This window comes from Nannobrachium achirus (genome assembly GCF_963921795.1).
Source record: "Nannobrachium achirus genome assembly, chromosome: 16".
Lineage (NCBI taxonomy): Eukaryota > Metazoa > Chordata > Actinopteri > Myctophiformes > Myctophidae > Nannobrachium > Nannobrachium achirus.
Window position 1 is genome coordinate 4,242,085 of NC_137823.1, and position 23,805 is coordinate 4,265,889.

General features: G+C 42.5%; 1 protein-coding gene across 1 annotated transcript in view; it reads right to left on the bottom strand.

Moving 5' to 3' along the window:
* Nucleotides 1-2,093: 2,093 nt before the first annotated feature.
* Nucleotides 2,094-23,805, bottom strand: part of mettl24 (methyltransferase like 24) — a gene marked incomplete at both ends in the record, with an annotated part of 144,438 nt that continues 122,726 nt past the window's right edge. The window contains one exon of the mRNA XM_080744168.1: nt 2,094-2,411. Coding sequence (XP_080600294.1) covers nt 2,094-2,411 — 318 coding nt within the window. The remainder of the gene's footprint in view (nt 2,412-23,805) is intronic.

Consider the following 23,805-nt stretch of genomic DNA (forward strand, 5'->3'; position numbering starts at 1 on the left):
TTAAGCAGGCTGCGTATTCTGCTTAAAGAAGAAACAAACAAAAAGAGATATCATATATGGGCATAAAATGGACGCAGATAAACAGATATCTCCATATATGGCACATGGGCATAAAATGGACGCAGAATCACAAAGATCTCCATACGGGCATAAAGGGACACAGACAGACAGATACAGAGATCTCCATATATGGGCATAAAATGGACGCAAATAGACAGATATCTCCATATAAATGGACCCAGAACTATATCTGCAGTGATCTCCATATATGGACATAAAATGGACACCGACAGATAGAAACAGATATCTCCATATATGGGCATAAATGGACACAGGCAAACAGATGGTCAAAACGGGTCTTATGACAACAGGTATAATGGGGTTTGCATTAAAGGGCGGGGCATTCATTCCCTATTTACATCGTTCCCGAGTTGGCCAGGTGGGCGGCCCAGCTTCTAGTGGTTAAAATGGAGTTTGAAGTTACAATGGGTGTATATGGGGGGAGGCCCTGGGCCTGGAGGGCCTGATAACATTTACATCAAATATCTGAATTTGAATCAAGCAACTTAAAAACTGTTCAGGGTGTTCATAAAAGCCTTATTAGATGTTAAAATGACCAAAAGTGTTTTTGAAAGTGAAAAATCCCTTTACATGCTCATAATGCATTGCCAGCCAGCAAACTAAACTAGTTTGAGGCGTTAGCAGCAGAGTTCATCAATATGTCTGTACAAGGACACACGTGTCTGTGGCAAATGTTATATTCTTCTACACACCATTATAATGTTCTTATTTTTACGTCAAGTCTCCAGGTCTTCTTCAGAATAGGTATGACATTGATTTACTGACACTATGGCACAATAGGAGTCCCACTAGTAGTGGTTCTCAAATGTTTTATTTGCGAGGACCACCATAACTGAGTTTCAGAACATTTTTATGGACATTCAGGGCTATCTCTTTGTGTTTCAGATAATATTGTCTTCTCGTTGTGTCCGTGGCAAAAACACATGTTGACAAAAATGTCCACAAGCCGGCATGGCGATGCCCCCCCCCCCCCCCCCCCCCCCTGGTTAGCAGTGCATCCATCAGGGCCAGGGGTGTCTCAAGGGGGGGGAGTGGGACTGAGTTACTGGGGCCCAAGGTGGAGTGGCCTTAATTATTTGCTGCGAGCTTGTAGATCTGCTATTTTTGAAAAGTCGTGAAAAAATGTGTGCAAATCTTTGCACATATGTATTTTTTAAGCGAACATTTGTAACTCAAATTTTGCTTCTAGGTGGGTCCCTGGAACGAAATATTTTGAGATGGGGGTCCGTGGCCAAATACATACCATTCTGGGGGCCCTTCACATGAAACAGTTTGAGCACCACTGACATAGAAACATAGGTTTTTCAAAAAACCTTTGAAAAAAGGATTTGAAATATTCAAAGACTTTTTTCACGATTTTTCAAAAATAGATCTACAAGCTCACAGCGCGGCACCGAGTCAATAGTTAACCCATTTAGAACGGGTTCACATTATAGTGTATTATTATTTTATGCTTTAACTATGTGCCGCGCTGCGAGCTTGTAGATCTGCTATTTTTGAAAAATCATGAAAATTAGAATTTTGACCCGATTCTATAAGTGTCTTTTGAATCCTTCTTAAGCTTTTTTGAAAAACCTATGTTTCTATGTCAGCAATCTAGCCAGCCATCGTCAAAGAAAAGGTCCTTTTCACTTAACTGGAGCTCAGTTAGTCTGTTCTTGAGAGACTACTATGTCAGTGGTTCTCAAACCTTTTCATAAGAAGGACCCCCAAAATGACATGTATTTGGCCACGGACCCCCAACTCAAAATATTTAGTTCCAGGGACCACCCAGAAGCAAAATTCGAGATACAAACGTTCGCTTTAAAAATACGGTATGTTCAAAGACTTGCACACATTTTCACAACTTTTTCAAAAATAGCAGATCTACAAGCTCGCAGCGCGGCACTCGGTGCCGCGCTGTGAGCTTGTATATCTGCTATTTTTCAATAGTTAAAGCAGTCAATAATCCTAGGCCTAAAATGTATGTACCCAGGGCCCAGCATTTGGTGCGACAACCCTGAGTGCATCCGTCAGGGCTTCCACTGTGTGTTGACCCAGCCCAAGGTGTACACACTGCTGGCGTTCAGGACGTTCTTATGCAGGAAGAGGCGGGGCTTGGCCGCGTCGTGGTGGGAGCGGAACAGGCGGAAGTTGGCGCGCTCGAGCTCCTTGAGGATGCTGAACCAGTAGCGCACCACGGACGGCTCGTCGCCCGCCACCTCGAAGCCGGCCCAGTGGAGGTGGACCTCCAGGAGCAGCTGACCCACCGAGTCCAACACGCCCTCCAAGACCAAGTTCTCCAGAATCTTCCACTCTGCACTCTCCATGTCCGCCTTCAGTACGTCCACCTGAAGTGGAGAGAGAGAGAGAGAGAGAGAGAGAAAATTTGTTTTGTTAGTTTACCACAAGGTTCCCACGGTCATGAAATTCCTGGAAATATTTTGAAATTAGAAAAATATTTTTTCCAGTACTGGAAACGTTTTGGAATTGATCAAGGGTTTTGATTTTGATTTTGTTAATACCTCTGAAATGACAAATTAAACATTGGCCAAATTGTCAAATATTAGAGGCAGAAATTGTGAAAATAGCAGATATGCTCACAACGCCTCGCAACGCGAGGCGTTGTGAGCATGTAGATCGGCTATTTTCACAATAAAACCGTGTTATACAAAACTCAACATGCTGAGCATGTAGATCGGCTATTTTCACAATAAAACAGTGTTATACAAAATTCCTCAACTGTTAGTGCTCGTCAGGGTGCCGGGGTCCCCAGTTAAAACATGATTATTTCGGGGGTCACAGCCTGAAAAGGTTGAGAACCACTGGCATACGTTGCCTGTCTTTGGGCATTGTGCATAGGAGTAAGTGACTCGTTATTGAGCTGAATTTGTGTTGTATAGTCCTGGAAATGGGGTTCAATATTCTGGAAAAGTTTCGGAAAAGGTTGGAAATGAATTGGTAAAAATGTGTGGGAACCCTGTTACCAGCTGTACTGTACACCGCATTGTAACGTGCTTTGTAGAAAGCATGCACACCTAGACACTTGATATCGGTAGTTAAAGGTAGGCTAAGTGATTGTCTTTGGTTAAAATAAGCGCTAAATAGCTTTATTCCGATACTCTCCATGTCTCCAGCTCTTTATTAAACAGAAAATCAGGTCAGGATACCAATTTGATCCAATCAGGATAGAGAACTAAGACAGGATAAGGATTAAAACAAGTGAACTCAGCACAAAAAGAAAGGAAACTTGACTTTAATGTTTTTTCTCCCTATTGTGTTTTATATCATTTTTATCGTTGATTCGTCACCTTTACAACGAGGTACAGCTTGTAAGGATCTGGCATTCGTGGAATGAGCAACACAGCCAAAGGTGTGGGTAAGCGCCCCTCCAAAAAAGATTTTTTTTTACCCATTGTTAATTTTAAGCTCGGTGTCAGGGAAGCCCAAAACGAGAGTAAATGCCAGCAGAACAGAATTGCAAGGCATTTTGGCTAAATTCTGGTCGGCGCTACCCATAGACATAGAAAGGTAGACGCCTCCTCCGGCTCTGGGACGTTGGTAAAAGAGGACTGGCAAGCTTCCGGAATTCTGAAGGACGCTTCCTTGTGGGTCACAGAACTGCAGCGGCGGATGAGGGATCTAGCTTTTTGAAGCGGTGAAAGCCGCTTCCAATGAGTGGCTTTGAGTGTCCCACGCCCATATATGGTCATTTCAGTCCAGAATGAACAGGTTTTTTCAAAAAACAAAATGTGTGTTTCATGTCCATATATGGTCATTTCAGTCCAGAGTGAACAGGCATTCTCATAAACAAAATGTCTGTCACCTCATGTCCATATATGGCCATTTCAGTCCAGAATGAACAGGTTGTATCTGTCCCGTACGTCCAGAATATCAGTCCAGAATGAATAGGCTTTTTCAAAAAGCAAAATGTGTGTCCCATGTCCATATATATGGCCATTTCAGTTCAGAATGAACAGGTTTTATCTGTCCTGTACGTCCAGAATATGTGTGTAGTGTCCCTCCCGGTCTGATGATTGGATACTTTGAGGATTGGTCAAGCTTCACATGATAATTCGGCCCTCAGGTTTTATCTGTCCTGTACATGCAATAGTTCTCACCTACTGCATCCACAACTAATGCTACTATGAAAACCTTATTCAAATAACAATTCAGAATAGAGGTTTTATCTGTCTATCTATACATAGAAAGTATAGATCTAGAACACAGAATGTATAGATCTAGAACACAGATTTCATAGCTCTAGAACACATAGAATAGAAATTCACCGCTTCACTTCGAACCGAGGTTTGCTTTTTATATCTGTGGCGCTACCCACACGTTTGGCTGTGTAGCTCATGCCTCGAATGCCCGATGCTTACAAGCTGTACCTCGTCAACGATAAAAATGATATAACACACAATACAAATTGGTATTATTAAAGGGGAGATATAATGGACCGAATTCAAGTTTCCTTCCTTTCTGTGCTCTTTTATATACAAATATATAGAGAGAGAGATTATGTCTTGTCATAGTGAGACTGATAATGGCCTGAGAAGCAGAGAGAGAGTAAGGCATTCTAGGGGAGGAGCAGAACAAACATTTTACCAGATAAACATCAGTAGCATCCTGGAGTCTTGTTCTAGTTGAGCGATATATTACTCATGCTATGCATGGTCTGAGTCGAATGCACTCCCCGAGGCTTCCATTCACTGGGATCCTGAAGACAGGGGCGTCACAAGGGGTAGGAAAGTTGGACTGAGTTACCAGGGCCCAAGGTGGAGGGGCCCTAGTAACTTTAGCTATTGAAAAATAGCAGATATACAAGCTCACAGCGCGGCACCGAGTGCCGCGCTGCGAGCTTGTAGATCTGCTATTTTTGAAAAGTTGTGAAAATGGGCTGGCAAATCTTTGAATATATGTCTTTTTTTAGTGAACATTTGTAACAAAAATGTTGCTTCTGGGGGGTCCCTGGAACAAAATATTTTGAGATGGGGGGGGGGGGGGGGTCCTTCACATGAAAAAGTTTGAGCATCACTGACATGGAAACATAGGTTTCTTGGCACACATTTTCACGATTTCTCAAAAATAGCAGATCTACAAGCGCGCTGTGAGCTTGTATATCTGCTGTTTTACAATAGTTAACATTCATGGGGGGCCCGCAGTGAATCCTTGTACCCAGGGCCCAGCATTTGGTGTGACGCCCCTGCCTGAAGACAATGACTCTCTCTCTGCTTCTCGGTGTGTTTAGTATGCACATTATTGTGCATGTTTTTATTCCTCAGAGTTCAACATGTAATTATGCCAATGAATTATTTAGCGTTTTCGTAAGGCTGGCAAATCTTCCAACAGACATTTTAGTGGTGATAGGCTGGTAGGTGGATATATTTAGCGGGGTATAAGATTTAGCCAAACATAATCTCTTGATACTGTTTACTCATTGATGTTAAACATTTAAGATGTTTGCATTGCAAAGTTCTTCAGGGGCCTGGGAATTAATATTAATTGGAAGCAGTGCTGTCTTTCAGCTAAATGTAGAACACTAGAATATCGCCCGCCTTCGGCGGGCGAATCCTAGTGTTCGCACATAAATCCGTCTAGTTGTGGGAAGAAAAGGATATCATCATCATCATGGCCCCAAATAACTTTTAAATATCTTGCAATTGGCGACGAGTCTCGACTCTTAATAAATCGGCAAGAGTGCCTCTCATTTTCAATACAAAGGCTAAGCTATATAAGCTCTCCATCATCAGCAATAGTAGTCAGTGGTGCGTGTTCCCCACACTCCCAAGCCCCCACCGTTGCGCTTAGGTTCACCGGGAAAAACTCGGTCGCGAGAGGCGACATGGGTTCTGAAGGCAAAGGTGGAGTCAGTGACGTAACGGCGGCTCCGGCAGAGAAGTATAGGTTCCACTTGCGCAAAGGCACGTCGCATCCGCATACGTCAGGGACGTTTACTTGAGAGACACGGAAGAAGGAGAGACTGTAAAGGATAAGTGATTGTCGTCTCAGGAAGAAGGACAGACCTTTCAGGAAGAATGATATGTGACGTAGCACCGTTCGCGGCTGAGGCAGAAAAGCGGGGCAAAGAAGGTAAAAGAATGCATAAAGAGACAATAAATAGCGACGGTCCAAAAGCGAGAGGTATGATTGTGCTGTTGGTTAAATGGTTTTGGGAATTGGGCCGTGGGTCTGTGCTAACATAGCTGCAGTGTAGCAGCGGGATACAGTACACGGGGCGTGATTAACTTCTCAGGGAGTGGCTAACTTCTAAATTGTATATAAGGATTATCTGCCACTGTTTCAACACAGAGACTCCGTAGCCTCTCCAACCTGGCAACGAAGAAGGCACTAAAAGCTTCCGCTGCATCTCATGTCTTCAGTGATGATACAGAAATCCCACCTCTCATTAGTGGAGCTGAACAAGTCTCATAAACTCTGATAAAAAAAAACTCTCCCGAAAGAACTGAACCAAACGATGTCCTTCCTGTCTTGGTTCTTCCCTTTGGGCTGTCGTATTCCCTCGCACAAAGATACTTTCCTCTAATTGGACCTGGATTGGAACTTGCAATGCCATATGAGCCGCAGTCATCAACAAGGAGGATGGTGTTGTTTTTGTGTTATTGCAGGAAATTAAGTCTATTTTTTGGAAGAATCGTTCAGTTTGTGATACAAGCACCAAATTGTGCACAAAGTTTCCTCTGGACATACATTTCCCAAAAAGCATGTTAGCCACTAATTCCTTTTTTAAGGGTTGGGGTCCCATTGACTTTCTATTCAGTAAAATAATACAAAAACATAAATCTGCTTTAAGTAGCATGTGAGGGGTCAAACTAAGGGTTTTTCATGATCCTGAATCCAATGCAAGCATTTGTTTTGCACAAAAAACATTCCTTGGGCTAAAGACAACCCCCACAATACTGTGAAAAGTGATGACTCATCACTAAACCATAGTTTCGTGGGGCCTTTTTTAACCCAAGGAATGTTTGTTGTGCAAAACAAATGCTTGCATTGAATTCAGAATCATTAAAAAACCCTACCCCTCACATGCTACTTAAAACAGATTAATTTGTTTGTAATATTTTACTGTATAGAAAGTCAATGGGACCCCAACCCTTTTTTAAATAAATTGAGTGGCTAACGTGCTTTTTGGGAAAAGTATGTCCAGAGGAAACTTTGTGCAAAATGTGGTGCTTGTATCACAAACTGAACGATTGTTTTACTAATTTCCCGGACTAATTTTGTGTGGAGGAGGTTGTATTGGGTATTGAACACTACTTTTGAGTGCTGCTCCTGGAACAGGAGCTAAGCTTTAACATCTTCCCAAACTGGTGGGGAAAACTTGTAAAAAAATATCCACGCCCTAAAGCCGCGCTACTCAACCTGCGGGTCGCATGCGGCCCTTTCCGCATGTCTGTGCAGCCCGTCATGATCATACAAATAAAAAATATGATTTTTCTAAGACTGTCAAAGTTAACACGCGATTAACGCTGTGATGTTTGAGCCTCGGTGCACTCCGTAGGTTAGGGATACGATCGAGTCAGGAAGCGAATGCAGTCAATGCACAGAGCACAGCACTGACAGCAGTGCGAGATGCGGCTACACTAGAGCTGGTACAACGAGACAGACAGACAAATCTGCTGAGATTTTGCAGCAGACAACCACAGTCGGCCTCACTGGAGACTGGACATATGAATGGTCGCGACCGTCATGTTTCAGGCTAATGAAGACGTAGGCACGTAGCCAGGGCTGTATTAACCATTGGGCCGGTGGGGCCGTTGCCAGGGGCCCTTGGCTCTCAGGGGCCCGCCTTGGGGGAACTGGGCCGCGTGGTCATTGACCCCTCCTCTGTTGTCTACAGGTGCTTTCTTGGCCCACAGATGATAATCATGGCTTAAAATACGAGCTGGGTAGTGTGCATCGGGAGGGAGGTGGGGAGGGGTTATGATGGAGGGTGGGGGGCCCTAAAAAATGATTGGCCAGGGGCCCTCGCAGGGGTTAATCCGGCACGTAGCCCTTGCTTGTCTCTGCCTCCGCGGCTCCGCCGTCATTGAAAAATAAAGTCAGCACCGACAGTGCATGCATAACAAACAGATCGCAGCAGCCAGGGAGCTATGCTTATTGTACCACAAATCTCCTCCAATGAGCAGTTGTGTTTTACAAAGCTCAAAGCATCAAACTGTTTTACAAGCGTACAGTGCAACTGAGGCTGACTTGAGTTAACAACTCTCTTCACCAAAAATATTGGCATGAGAAAACATACCTTTACTTTGCCAAAGTTCACTAGCCTTGCATACCCAGACACTGTTGTGGATATTATTCTGGTCCTTCTCAGTGTTATTTATTTCCAAGGGGCGGTTATAAAAAGATTGAACCAGATTTGTTCATTTTCACTTCACATTTTGTGAATAAAGCCTAATTTGATCACATTTGATCATTTCATCATTCCATCCATGACAATCTTTTGGTTCAATGAGGTTTGGCCTGGCTTATATAGATGGAAATGTGGCTGTTTTCTGTGCGTTTCCTTAATTATTAGACTTCATGAAGTGTGTTATAAAATCATTTTAAACGTCCAATATGGGACTGTCATTTTTAGCTTGCGGCCCTTTGACTTGCCCCAAAGTAAACTGAAGCGTGGCCTACATCTGGCTTAGTTATGGCCTACATCTTGGCACAAACTGCTCAAAATGTGTTGTACATTGGCCAAGCTTCTGTGATTGGCCAGCGCGAGGCCTGATTAAATGAACTCATAAATAGCACCGCTCACTTTCACACTAGGTGTGATTTTTAAGTAATTATTTTGGACCATGAAGCCAGAAAACACCTTCTTTCGGTCAAACAGATGTCTACTGTTTTTGCCAAAGGACTCATGTATTTTCTGCCCTCAATAAGCCTGATTTCTATCCACAATATTAAAGGACAACTTTATTTTTTTGCAACAAGGGTTCATATTTTAGATTGTAATTAAAGAATATAAAAGATGAGTGTTAAAATTATTTCATTTACTTCTTTCTAGAGATTCTTATTTCAGTGGTTGGGGGCATGCGTACAAGTGGCTAAATATGTAATTTTACACAGAACCCATTCCCAAGATACAACGTAACCTTTCATGGTTGGATGTGACTAGAAGTGTTACTGTAAATAGCAATAAAGAAACTGCTGGCTTATTGTGTCTTAAAAGACATTTAGCCACTTGTACACATGCCCCCATGCATACGCATGCCCCACATTTTAGCACGGTAAACGCAATAAAACAATAGAACAAAGCAAATGAAAACATTTTAACACTCACTTTTTCTTTTCCCTAATTACAATCTAAAATATGAACCCTTGTTGTAAAAAAACAAAGTTGTCCCTTAATTCTCCCTTTGTAGCAAATACCAGCTATTGTTAACTGTGTCACTTTGTTAGAGTATTTATAAGTAAGTAAGTTAAGTAATCGTATTGCCTGGCTCCAGCCCATAGACCCGCCCGCGCCCACTCTCTGAGCGGACTGGCGCTGAGTCTGAAATCAGGCTAGTAATTGTAGGTTGCGTCTGTCATTTCTAATATTTCTTTTAAAATAAATTGTAATCATTACCAGAAAAGATGAAACCTTTCACACCGTTTGTATTGCACTGCCAGTGTCCCCCTCGTTGCACCCTGTAGTCATTAGATAGTTTTTTTGGATGGAATTTGGGACTTACATTCAGATTCTATCATGAATTAATTCAGTAACACAGCATACCAGACTGTTATCCTTGGAACCTGCTGAGAAGGACCCTTTTTTTATTCAGTGATGTGCTCTGAAGTCTCAACAGAAATTCCTATTAGTCGGGGAGCCACAGGCCCAAAAGCTCAAAGAATAGGGTTTTACCTGTGACGCCATGACATATTTTTTATTTTAGTTTTTTCTATTTATTTGGTCATCAAGGTACACAGAATGAGAGGCCTGCTCTGCCGGAAACATTGCGAAAAAAAGGTTATGGCCATTTGTATACTGTCCCATCGACTTCACTATGCAGGAAAATAATTCAAAATATAAATCTGCTTTAAGTAGCATTTGAGGGGTCAAGCTAGGGGTTCTTCGTGATTGTGAATCCATTGCAAGCATTTGTTTTGCATGAAAAACATTCATTGGGCTAGATTTCGGCCTCTCAAAAATTAGATTTTTGATGACTCGTCACTTTTCACTGTTTTGTGGGGCTGAAATCTAGCCTAAGGAATGTTTTTCATGCAAAACAAATGCTTGCAATGGATTCAGAATCATGAAGAACTCCTAGTTTGACCCCTCACATGCTACTTAAAGCAGATTTATTTTGTATTCTTTTCCTATATAGTGACGTCGATGGGACTTTTTTTTCTCCGCTATGTTTCCGGCAGAGCAGGCCTCTCATTCTGTGTACCTTATTGACCAAATTAATAGAAAAAAACAAAAATAAAAAGTATGTTAAGACATCACAGGTCCACTCCAATTTTGGGCCTGTGGCTCCCCGGCTATATGCTGACACTGTCTATGTTTCTGCTGCAGCATTCTGTTCTGTCCTTCATGATAGAACATCCACGGTAATTATTTCTATAAAGCAGTCTCCAGATTAGGGAAAACTACCTCTCCAAATTGTAATGAATTCATTCGGAGGCACTCTTGCAGAAAGGTTGTCCAGGCTACTATAAACAACAAACAACTTTCTTGTTGACTTTCCAACAGCTCTCAATGAGTGTTTTGACACAGCCTTTTTTAATTGGCCTGAAATGAGTTTATTTTGTGGTGGGCTAATCCTAGCAATTAGCATTGGCTTCTAATGAATTGGATTCCGTTGTTCCACACCAGGGACCTTGTCAAGAAAGAGTTTGTTTTTGTTTTTCTTTAGAGCGAAAAACAATCACAATTTATTTAATCTAGATAATAATTCGAAATAATTGCATATTTTAAAATTATACTATATAGAAACAGTTGCATTTTCTGTCTGAGAGATTAAGGGGCTTTAATTTGAGATGACATATCAGAATGATGAGCGTTCATTTACCTCAAAGGACCCTCTTTTTGTCCATTATTAGCTAAACCTTTTGCCATTCTTTACTATTTTTAAATAGTTCAAATAGCCAATCTACAAGCTCACAACATGTCGATGTTGATCGGCTATTTGAATCATTTAAAAAATGTATTCAATATAGTAAAAGAAAGGTGAAGAAGTTTAGGAATAAGAGGTAAGGCGCTGATGAAAATAGAAGTTTAGGAATAAGGTGTGATGAAAATAGAAGTTTAGGAATAAGGTGTGATGAAAATAGGACCCAAAGTGTGGAAGTGGATCTGTGAGGGTCAGGGTGACCCCTGGAGAAATGATCATCATAAAATATATTGAATTACTGGAAGTTGGAACTCTCAAATGTATCTGTATAGCCCTATAGAGCATCGCAGCGGAAGTGGATGCCTGGGGTCACTTTCACTTTCACCATTCATTTTCGCCATAGACTTTTACAAAAACATTTATAACAATTATGTTAAGCCTCGAACCAAGCCATCCAGGATGGAGGTGAATCATGATCATATAACCTTTTTTTCTATGAAAAGAACATTTTGAAAATCGCTAAACAAAGGGTATTTATTAAATGTAGTATATCAAATAATGTAATATTAAAATATGTTTTCACATAGGATCAAAGGTTATATGGTCATGATTCACCTCCATCCTGGATGGCTTGGTTCGAGGCTTAACATAATTGTTATAAATATTTTTGTAAAAGTCTATGGCGAAAATGAATGGTGAAAGTGAAAGTGACCCCAGGCATCGACTTCCGCTGCGATGCTCTATATGGCCATAGACAATGTGGCATTTTCCAACAATAGTGTAAAAAATGGATTAAAAAATAAATCTGCCTATGATGATGTCACTGAACAGCGTTGCCTCCAGGTCTAAAGTTAAGATATAAAGGTCGTTGCACACTGCTGCGTTTTTTTGGGCTGAATATCGGAGTGCATTTCGTAGCGCGTGAATAAAAACATCAACCTCACGCTATGTCAATCACGTTTGCACACTGCTGCCCGTTTCGTATTTATTTTCTGACGAGGGTTGATTTTTTATCACATTTTTAACTGTCTCCACTGGGTCCCTTGCTCTTTCTCTCTTCTCTCTCTCTCCTTGGCCTGAAAAATGCTTTCGAGGATTTCGGATTTCCAAAACGCAACGAAAAGACCTTGTAATTAAGACGCACAAAATAATCTGTGTTCCTGTGATTTAACACTGAGAGTCTGCACACATTTAAGTACGGGTCCCTTTGGTCACAAATGGAAGATGAACACAGAGGATATTACTGGATATGGACAGTATTGCAGGATGGTTTGTCCGTGCTGTTGTCATGATAGAGGAGATTCACAATTTCACAGTGTCTGTAACTGAGATGTGATTGCTTGCCAGAAAGGTCGACAGTGACAGCTATAGCTTGACATTGTGGAGACGGCGCAATACAATCCTGGTTGTCAATTTAAAGAGGGCCTATCAGGAGAGAGAACTCATAAATGATGCAGGATAAACACATGAATTGGATGTGAGGAAACCTGAACAGGAACATCCAGGGACGTGCTGGCCATTGGGAAAAGCGGGACAACTCCCGAACGGCCGGTTCATTCCCGATTTTTTTTTCTTTTTAATAAAATGTCGGCCTTTGTTCCATTTTGGGGGCTGGGCGGCCAACAAAGTAAATCGTCACTATCGGGCAGAAACCTCTGCAGTAGATTAGAGTTTATCATGATTGATTATTTGTGACGTTGAGTAGATCATGTATTCATTGATTATATTAATATCTAGGTGACGTCTGTATGATAATACTAATACTTGATAGTTAGGAGTCGAGAAAGTCTTCAGTAGGCCTCAGTAACTATTGTTTTGGTAAAGCCTATCTTGTTATGGTACAGCTCGTTCCAGAGGCCTTGAAGCCACAGTATAACTCTAGTGTTTGACCATTCTTCTTGGCAGAACTCTTTTACCACTGTCCAGAGTGTTAATTGTATTTCTGTCCATGATATCATGTTATATATAAACTTGACCACACACCACCTAATATAATTGTCTTGTCTCCTCATTCTCTCTTGATTATTGATTGATCTGAATTCCACCACACCTCCTATCTCCAAGTTTCGAATTTTTTCGCAAAGCAAAGCCCTGCTTCATCATACAATGCCGTCGCACAAAAGTAGTGAAAACAGACGATCTACAAGCACACAACGCCTCGCACCGCGAGGCGTTGTGTGCTTGTAGATCGGCTGTTTTCACTAGTTTAAATAATTTTTAAAATGATAAATACAAAACAAACGGTTTTGGACATACAAGGTTTCCACCCGACAACGACGATAACTCATGTAATTGGCCCACTGGCTTGTCACTTTGTCACAAATCTTTGAGTATAACCCATGACTACAAACAGCTTATTTGTTATGTTAAATAGCAACTGATATGTAATGTACGTCTGTGAATGTCTGAATGAACAGGGGTAGCGACGCGAAGTGTTGTATTTCAACTCTGCTTTCGACTGCAGGCTGTGGGTAGGGGCGTCACAAGGGGGGGAAAAGTGGGACTGACTTACCAGGGCCCACGGTGGAAGGGCCTTAATTATTTTAGACTTTATCGATTGAAAAATAGCAGATATACAAGCTCATAGGGCGGCACTGAGTGCCACGCTGCGAGCTTGTAGATTTGCTATTTTTGAAATCCCACGATGAAGAACATTCATGTGGGCCCACAGCGAATCCTAGTACCCAGGGCCCAGAATTTGATGCGACACCCTCTCCCTCTGCGGCTCGGCAGCTAAACTTGTCAGGAATCGCGAACATTTCACGCCAGAGATATCAAATGTTATAGATAAGATTTATAAGCAATCGGCATGATAAGAAACATGTAGCCTACATTTGAAGCAGTTTATTCTGGTTGGTTGTTTGTGTAATGGAGAGTAATAGCATCTAAAATAATCAGTGAAAAGTGAAAACGGCTCTGTATAGGTCCAGCAGACAGGCGATTTCCTCATTCTGCTGTTGCGTCCTTATATATTCCTTTGTCGTATTGTTTTAAAAGTTTAAAGGTCTACATATTTTTCCAATGCATATCCAGGCCTTTGTTGACGGATTGGACGAGATTTCGAAGCTCTGGGTCCAACACGGAATTCATATTTAACGTGTAAAATCCGCTGTATATCCATTCAAGTGAATGGTGCGGCTGTGATTCTCGTCGGAGGTCTCGGCGGAGAGGTGGGGGCGGAGCTCCCGGTAGTCATGAATTGGGTATGGCAGGGGTATGCAGCCGCCATACCCTGGGTCCAGGGGGGGAAATAAAAGTTACTTTTAAATATAAATCCATGAATGTCTCTTTGTCTATCTGCGCTGGTTATTATGTTGTTCAATTACAGTAAAATAACAACAAAAAATTACAAAATGGTCACTTTAACAAGGTATTATAATTATATTCTTCACAATTGTATTCTCCCCATCTTGACAACATGGTATATTCCCAGGTTCCGCAGGTCAGCTGCACAGGTGCAATGCATTATTGTTAATTGTGGCACATTTACTAACATGCTAAGTTTAGCTGCACTTGAACAACTGTTCCAGGCTGCCATATCCAGCCCAAGAAACCGTAGAAACCTGGGGTAAAAAAACTGAAAATACTATTTTTTTTTCAGACATTGTGAAAATAGCCGATCTACATGCTCACAACGCCTCGCAGCGCGACGCGCTGTGAGCATGTAGATCTGCTATTTTCGCAATAAAACCGTGTTATACAAAATGTAATGCCTCTTTTCCATGAGGACTCCCATCTTTTGCCATTTCTTTTGCCTCCCAACTTTTGATGAACTGACGCCACTGGGAGATGCCTGAACAAACACTATGTTAATGATGATTACTATCACAATATAGACTGGGAGCTATAGATTTTTGTCCATGCCTTACCCCTTCCTAAACTTCTTTGCCTTTTTTTTTTTTTTACTATTTTTAAAAACATTTTAAACTACTTCAAATAGCCGATCTACAAAGTTTTTCAAAATAGTAAAAGATGGCAAAAGAGTTTAGGGATAAGGGACAGGTAGTTCTTTTTTTAAAGAAGGGTACCGGCGGAGAAAACATAGGGGAGGGTCATGCCTTTCTAATTTTAGTCCAAGGGAGGGTCAGCACATTTTTGAAAATTATGCCTTTGCAGAGTTAATTTTTTCCTACAATTTTGGTATGTTATTTAGCATACCCAATAGCACCAGAATCCATTGAAAAATGTCTTCCATAATTTTTTGGGGGTTTCATACTTACTCATCTAATATTTTATTCATTGCAAACAGGAGATTTTCACGAATTCCCACCCATCTAAGTGGAGAAGCATAATTGCTTTGCTGCATACAACATTAACGAGCGTCAATGAGCATCAGTTGGACACACACAAATTATTAAAGAATATACTTATTGTCACATTTTAATATAAAAATATCATGGCATTTTATATCAGGGCACATACATTTTTCTCCAGGGGTACCCTTCTTTAAAAAATGACCCCTCCCTAAGGGGTAAGGCAGGGACGAAAATAGGGACTTGCATGTAACTTTTTAGATACTTTTTCCTTAAAGGACCTACACCATGAATTTTCACTTTTTCTATTTTAAAACCTTTTTTTGGGGTCCCACTGGCACCTTCTATCCTCACAAAGTCCTATTTCTGACCGTTGTGTCTTTCTCTGGTTTTGGGCAGACAGAGATGAAAAGCTTTCCACGGGTTCTCAGAACAGTGCTGTTCTGAGAGTTGATCCGTGTGACGTCACACGGATTCCCCCCCCGCCCTTCAGGTAAAAACCAGAGCTACTGTTGTAAACCCAGCCCCTCATTTGTTTCTAATTTTCTTAGCCTCCAGTCCCTCCATCTGCAGCTGGCTTACTGTTCTGGGGCTGCTCACTCAGTGCTCTCACTCACTTTTATTTTATTAACATTTTTGCTATCAACATGTCCAAGGAGAAGTCTTAACGTTCCTGGATTGCACTATAAATGTGACGTTATAGACTGCGAGGACCCAAGCTTCGTCCCTTCTAACAAGGAAACAAAATACCTATTTTTAATGATCCGAGGCCTTCTGAAGCCTGGGCCTAAATTTTCCGCGGTGGCCGGGTGGGAGCCCGCGGTGGCCGGGTGGGAGCGAGCCGCGGAGCTCGCCGCGGTGGCCGGGTGGGAGCTCGCGGTGGCCGGGTGGGAGCTCGCGGTGGCCGGGTGGGAGCGAGCCGCGGTGGCCGAATCCACCGCGATTTCTTAACCAAGTATCTTACCAAGAAAAAGATAGATGATAGTGTTGAGCCGATCGAGCGGTCGCGACAAGCAGCTCCGACCCGGTAGACAGAGCGGCGGTCCTGGCCGCGACAAGCAGCTCAAGCAGACAAGCATCCTCCTCCTCCGTGTCCGTGATAGACCGCCTCTCCTATCGCTGTCCAACCCCCGGTTTTCCCCTCCCTGTCCCCGGCTTGAGAGAGCTTCACAGCCCGCCTCTCCTGTCACTGTCCGCGGCTAGAGTGAGCTAAAACACCCCGGTCCTCCCTTCACTCTCCCCGGCTATAGAGCAACACGCCGCCTCTTCTATCACTGTCCCCGGCTAGAAAGAGCCCCACACCCCGCCTCTCCTCTCACTAGTATCCACGATTCCACGGCTACATGCCGCATATTCTATCGCTGTCCCCGGCTATAGAGAGCTGGCCACCACGCCTCTCCCTTCACGATCTCCGGCTAGAAAGAGCTCCACACCCTGCCTCTCCTCTCACTCACGGCTCTCCTCTCACGCTGCTGCCCGCTGCGCTGCAGATGAAAACGCTCCAACCAGGAGGAAGAGGAGCGGGTCGAGCGACCAGACCGAGCGTAGGTGCCCGACGTATGTGTACCGTCTCGGGCTGCGAGCGGCCCGCTCGCGGGGCGCCCCGCGATCCCCGGAGCTCGCGTGGCGAACGAGCCGTGGATAGTGAGAGGAGAGCCCGCGAGCCGTCAAAAAGTTTGCGAACCACTGTTCTATACTAGGCTATGATGTCATTATCGCCAAAATAAACATGGTTTTACCGTGATTGATACGTAGTATGCAGTGAAGAAAAGAATATAGCCTGGTTAGGCTGTTATATTTCATACATTTTTATACATTATACATAAATAATAAATGTCTGGTCTAGCAACGGTCGCCCTGTGTCATTTGACAGTAGGCTTATATCATACAACATAGGCCTACAGTAGGCTATAATCAGAGCTGCAAGATTATCCTATTTTTGTATTGGCCCAATATTACATTATTTGTTGTCGACAACGTTGGAGGGGGGAGGGGGAGGGTGGAAAAACGAAACTCCACTAGATGCACCACTGAGCAAACAAAGGCCGTTTTGGTATTGCAGCTTCAGAGCCTAAAAATAGCACAGCTATAAGAAACAAGAGGAATGGTCAGGGTGTGTGTTGGGGGTTAAGACCTGTCTAAGACTCAATTTTGAGCATATATTTATACAAAAAATATAGTTTTAAAAGCATGGTGTAGGCCCTTTAACAAAAACTCACCGCAGCACCTCTGAGTGCAAAAACGGATCCAAAATGGACACCTTTTTACACCCAAGTTAAGTCAACACTGAACAAGTTGCAGAGTGGAGAGACCTGTGTGTGAGTCATCTCTAAATTGTTTAACTTGTCAGTAATCATTCCTCAACCTTTTGTGTCGACTAATCAGTTTATGGATGGACTGCTGCTCTGCTTTCCCCACATCAGAAAGGCTGCTGCTGCTTGCTCTCCTAGCACACTGTGTACTCGCATTAAAAGCTCATTATGGAGACGTGTGCATCGCTCTGCATTTAAAACAGGTGACAAAGTGTGTGTGCACGTGTGTGTGCGTGTGTGCGTGCGTTCGTGCGTGCGTGTGTGTGTGTGTGTAGGGGCCTATAAGACTCAGACATATGGATATGTGTGCAAGCATGAGTGCACACAGACATGGAAACACATTTCATTGCCGTCAGGCTGAAATCTCCAAATGTTCCATAAGTCTGTTTTTAATCGTGGGTTTTTAATCAGTGGGTTTCAACCTTTTTCATATAAAGGTCAGTTATTTATTGGGCATTTGAGCCACGGACCATCATTTGATGAGCTTTAGCCTCTCAGACCCAGAATATTTTGTTATTGTTGGATTTGTCCACAATTCCATGCTGTATTGATGTTGGTACCATAGGAGAGATAACAGGCATGTTGATCAAAATAGCAATTCCTCTACATTCTATAATTGTGCAGACTTCTTGTAAATTAAGTAATGCAGATATTTAACAATAATTTAACGCTTGAGAGTGTAAAATGAAACCAAATGTGTCCATTTGGTTTCATTTTACACTCTCAAGAGTTAAAGATCTATAAGGGTCCATTTGGTTAACTTGCTATCATTTAGCTGGGGACCACCTGGAACCTCCTCAAGGACCTCTGGTGCCCTATTCTACAGTGTTGCGCATCACTATGTAGCAAGAATAGCCGATCTTGAAAATATTAAAGTGAAAGTAGGTTTTATAAATATTGAACCAGTGAAAAATATAAATAAGAGCTTGTGACTCTAATGGTTCCATTTGGAACACATGCAGGTTCCTTTTTTTCATTTCCTGAAAAGTAACCATTTTGGACATACAGTATAGAAGGTTTCCACCCGACAGTGACGGTTCACTCTTGTCATATCTCTCTGTTGAACTGCAGGGTGAAATCTCCATATTTCGACGTCCCATTAGTCCGACTAAGGGCTAGCGTTAGGGTTAGATTTTAGGGTTAGGTTTAGGCATAGTTTTACTGAGGTTAGGGTCAGGTTTTAGGGTTAGGTTTATGCATAGTAGCATTCACCAGGTTACCATTCACCAGCATGGCAGCAGGTTAGCATTTTACCAGGTTAGCATTCAACAGCGTCAAACTAATGGGACATCGAACAAACGTGACGTCGTAATATCGCTACGCTCCCGACATGCAGACCATCTGCACGACTCCACCCAGTAAACACCAGACGTCATTTAGACCTATGGTTATGGTTAGCCCTCATTTGAACCGTCTATCGTCAGTCTGTCTATAGACCGATTGTAGCTGATTACATTTAATCCATTATTCCATACTTGTTGATTAAAAAAACAGCTTTAATATCCACACCTGGTTTTCAAATATTGGACTAAAGTAATTTTAAGAGTTAATTTCACTATATAGTCTAGTATAGTTGTAGCCGTCATCTGAACGCTTCCATTTAAACGATATATCACCGTTTAGGACAAACGTGTTAGACCATCTTTTTTTTAATACATTTTTTATCAAGTTGTTCATTATCGGATGCTAACAGTATCTCCCGGTTCTACCTTAATAGTTGTAGTTTAATTGCATCCACTGAGGAGTTTTCTGGCCATATTTGCACATCTTTTAGCCGACTAAAAGACGTGCTGGGCAATACCTTTGAAAAATTCTAAAAGTGTAATAAATAATGGTGCTGCTCATGACAGCATACTATTACTTCTCTGAGTTACATAATTCATTCTGACACCAACAGACACAAACACACAAGACTGCATGTCTCCCCGGCCACATCCCCACCCCCACCAAACGATAATGATTAAATAAAATCGTTTTATAGCTATGCATCAATATAAAGTTAGTTTGTGTTGTCAAACAAAATGCACCGACCTAAAACGAACAGCGGGAGGCGATATGTCAACTACTAATAGCTGCTAGAACACATATAAGTTATAAGCTGTTGCCCTGGTCCAGCGGTAGCGCAAAGGTCTCATTAACAGAAGTTCCCGAGTTCGAACCCTGTTGACTCCCTGTGTCAAATAATAACAGTGCAAGAATACAATACAAATACGATCAGCTGCGGTGGTTCAGGAAGCATACGGCTCTCAGAACCAAGGAATAGTGATTTTAAACCCTGCTGGCTGCCATCAATTTCACTACTTTCGGCGGCCGCTAACGGTGAAATGTAGCCGTTTATATGACGGTGATACAATGTCTAGTCTATGTATAGCCGTTGAAAAAACTTTAAAATTTAAACTCGTCACAGACCAGATCTAGACGTCCGGTTACGTCGAAGACGTGATTTGAACGCGTTTTAACCCCCAAATTGCTTAGTGGGCAGAAGAGGAGAATGTGAACGATGGAAGCCTCTGAGCTTCGTGGTCCTGCTAATAATGTGAAGGCATCGCCATGACGTCCCTTATGGGCATCCTGCTCAAGAGGCTGATTGAAAACTGCACTGATTAACCCATTTAGAACGGGTACACATTTTGTGTATCATTATTTTATGCTTTAACTATTGAAAAATAGCAATTATACAAGCTCGCAGCGCGGCACCGAGTGCCGTCGGTGCAGCGCTGCGAGCTTGTAGATCTGCTATTTTTGAAAAATCGTGAAAATTTGAATTTTGACCCGATTCTATAAGTGTCTTTTGAATCCTTCTAAGGTTTTTTGAAAAACCTATGTTTCTATGTCAGCAATCTGGCCAGCCATCGTCAAAGAAAAGGTCCTTTTCACTTAACTGGAGCTCAGTTGGTCTGTTCTTGAGAGACTACTGTGTCAGTGGTTCTCAAACCTTTTCATGTGAAGGACCCCCAAAATGATATTTATTTGGCCACGGACCCCCATCTCAAAATATCTAGTTTTAGGGACCACCCAGAAGCACAATTTGAGTTACAAACGTTCGCTTTGAAAATACATATATTCAAAGATTTGCACACATTTTCACGACTTTTTCAAAAATAGCAGATCTACAAGCTCGCAGCGCGGCACTCGGTTTAATGGTTAAAGCATCCAATAATTTTAGACCTAAATGGGTTTTAAAACTCTTGCCTGCGCAGAGGAGAAACTGATTACTAAATTGTTGCTTAGTCATGGAAATGGGCTGCGAGTCAAAAAAGGGGGGGAAAGCGAGAATAAATGTGCCTAGATGAATCCTTCTGGGGCAGATTGATGTTCTGTGTTCAACTGTGTGCTAAAACACTGAGATTAATCTCAGTCTGGGGCCGAATCCAAACAGAAGCCATCAGAACGGATGAGTGAGTGTTGTTGGGGAATGAGAGATGAAAGAGGCGCGGCGCAGTTAGTGAGATACGAGTTGACCGAGATAACGCTCCCTGCCAAACTTTATACGCAACATTACAGACCTGCAGAACGACGGATAGGAGAGAGAAAGTTAACTCTGAGTTTGAGATGTAACACAAACTGTTGTTGTTGTTTTCTCTCTCTCCAGACAGACTATATAGTGGGTTGGCTAAACAAAATTATCGAAACGAAGCGGATAAAAGCACCAAACTTTTTTTGAGGCTTCTTTAGGACCTAACGATGGATTTTAGCCTTGGGTACCAAACTTTATTTTGATGTTTACCCATAGAATTATCCATATCAAGTTGGGCTCCCATCGACTTTCTATACAGGAGGAAAGTACCCAGAAAAAGGGTTAGGGTTAGGGTTTGCTTTAAGTAGGATGTGAGGGGTCTAACTAGGGGTTTGTCATGATTCTGAATCCATTGTAAGCATTTGTTTTGCACAAAAAAACTTTCATTGGGCTAGAAATGGCCCCACAAAACGATGGTTTAGTGATGAGTCATCATTTTTCACAGTTTTTTGGGTGTTTTTAGGTGACATTTCTAGCCCAATGAAAGTTTTTTGTACAAAACAAATGCTTGCAATGGATTCAGAATCATGACAAACCCCTAGTTAGACCCCTCACATCCTTCTTAAAGCAGATTTTCTTTCTGGGTATTTTCCTCCTGTATAGAAAGTCGATGGGCGCCCAACTTGATATGGATAATTCTATGGGTAAACATCAAAATAAAGTTTGGTACCCAAGGCTAAAATCCATCGTTAGGTCCTAAAGAAGCCTCAAAAAAAGTTTGGCGCTTTTATCCGCTTCGTTTCGATAATGTCAAAAACCAGCGTTAAGCAACCACGCTAAATAGCAGGGCTGGGCAATTATTTTTTCCATGGGGCCACATGAATAACAGAAAATATTGTGGAGGGCCGGGCCAAAAGGCAGTGCTCACCGCAAGAGGTGCTCCCCGCAAACAAAACACACGGCTTTACCTCCGACTTCAGTAAATAAATACTTAGTAGTCCAATTTTTGTTGAAAACCCGGCATTCGGCATGCACGACTTATCTTTTTTTAGCCACTTTAGCCATTTTTGATGGGTAAGGAAGGCAGGTCTTCTGACCACCTGCTTGTTATTGAGACAACGATCCAATGATCAAACACATGCTAATGTACGCAATGCGTCCAAAGCCGTCCATTTGTACGTGAATACAAAACTTAAAAATAAAATAAATGTAGCTTTACTCCATGCATGCGGTAAAATTAGAAAATGTGTTTATTTTGTAATTTGCCATTAACCCTACAAGGGCCCGTCGAAGTGAACCGAAGGGCCGCATACGGCCCCCGGGCCGCACAATGTCCAGGTCTGGACTATAGGCACCCTTCTCCACAGAGATTCGATGCCATCTCACAGGGGATTTCATTTGACCTTGAATTGCATTCACCCCCCCCCCCCCCCCCCCCCCCCTCCAATTCAGAGACAGACGTGTTCACTTGATCCATAACTGCTGATTAGCATGCATGCTACCAGGGAGTTCGCAGTGTGTGTGTGTGTGTGTGTGTGTGTGTGTGTGTGTGTGTGTGTGTGTGTGCGCGTGTGTGTGTGCGCGCGCGTGTGATTGATCTTGTATGCAGATCAGCAGGTGATGAGTTGGAACCCGTTCCCAGGGGGCGTTTGTGGAAGCAATCTTCATCATGTGTAAAGGAAGAAAAGACACTCTTAAATGAGTGCTTTTTTTCCTCACCTGGAGCCAGAAATGAGACGGGTGAATGAATGATTAAGTGCTTGGGAGGAAGGGGGAGGGGGTTGTTTTGAGGTGCATTCTAGACATGGAAAGAAAATAACTTGTGTCTCATGGGGCTTTCTTTTTCATAATGGCAGAGATGGCTGAGTTTGTATAATGTGTTATCCTTTGTGCAGAGATGAGCTGCTGAAGAAGGCAGGTTGAGTGAACAACTTGCAGTTGAGATACTCCACTGTCAGGGGTGTCGCACCAAATTCTGGGCCCTGGGTACAAGGATTCACTGCGGGCCCCCCATGAACGCATTATTACGCGTTATTTTGTGCTTAAAACTATTGAAAAATAGCAGATATACAAGCTCACAGTGCCATACCGCTGCTGTCTCTGTAGCTATTTCTGTGGACTTCCTTTCTGGGTAGAAAATAAATATTTGGCACCACTCATTACATATTTGCTCACTGCTCAGTCTGTGTGGCTACTTGATATGCACGCATTACTCCGCCCCCTCGCCTCACAACAACAGATAACCACGCCTACATTTTAGGTTTCTTTTCATAATCTGAATTCTGATAGTTGGAGACAGTACGGACAGTAGGGGTGGAAAAAATAATCGATTCACCAATTAATCGCGATTCGAATCGATTCGAATCGATTCACAAATGTCCACTCACTGAATCAAAACAAACACGAAACGACAGAAAAGATGACGGAAAGACGAATTCGTCCGGCTCCATCGGCATATAAAGTCTCCTCTCCTCTCCTCTCCTCTCCTCTCCTCTCCCCGCTCTCTCTCTCTCACTCACTCAACTCAGCTGTAGTAGTGCTGCTCTGACGAGCGTGTGTCGTTGAACGGGTGAAATAAATCATCTCGATGAATCGTGATAATCGATAATCGCAATTTAATCGAATCGTAGCCCTCTGAATCGTAATCGAATCGAATCGTACCTGGTACCTGA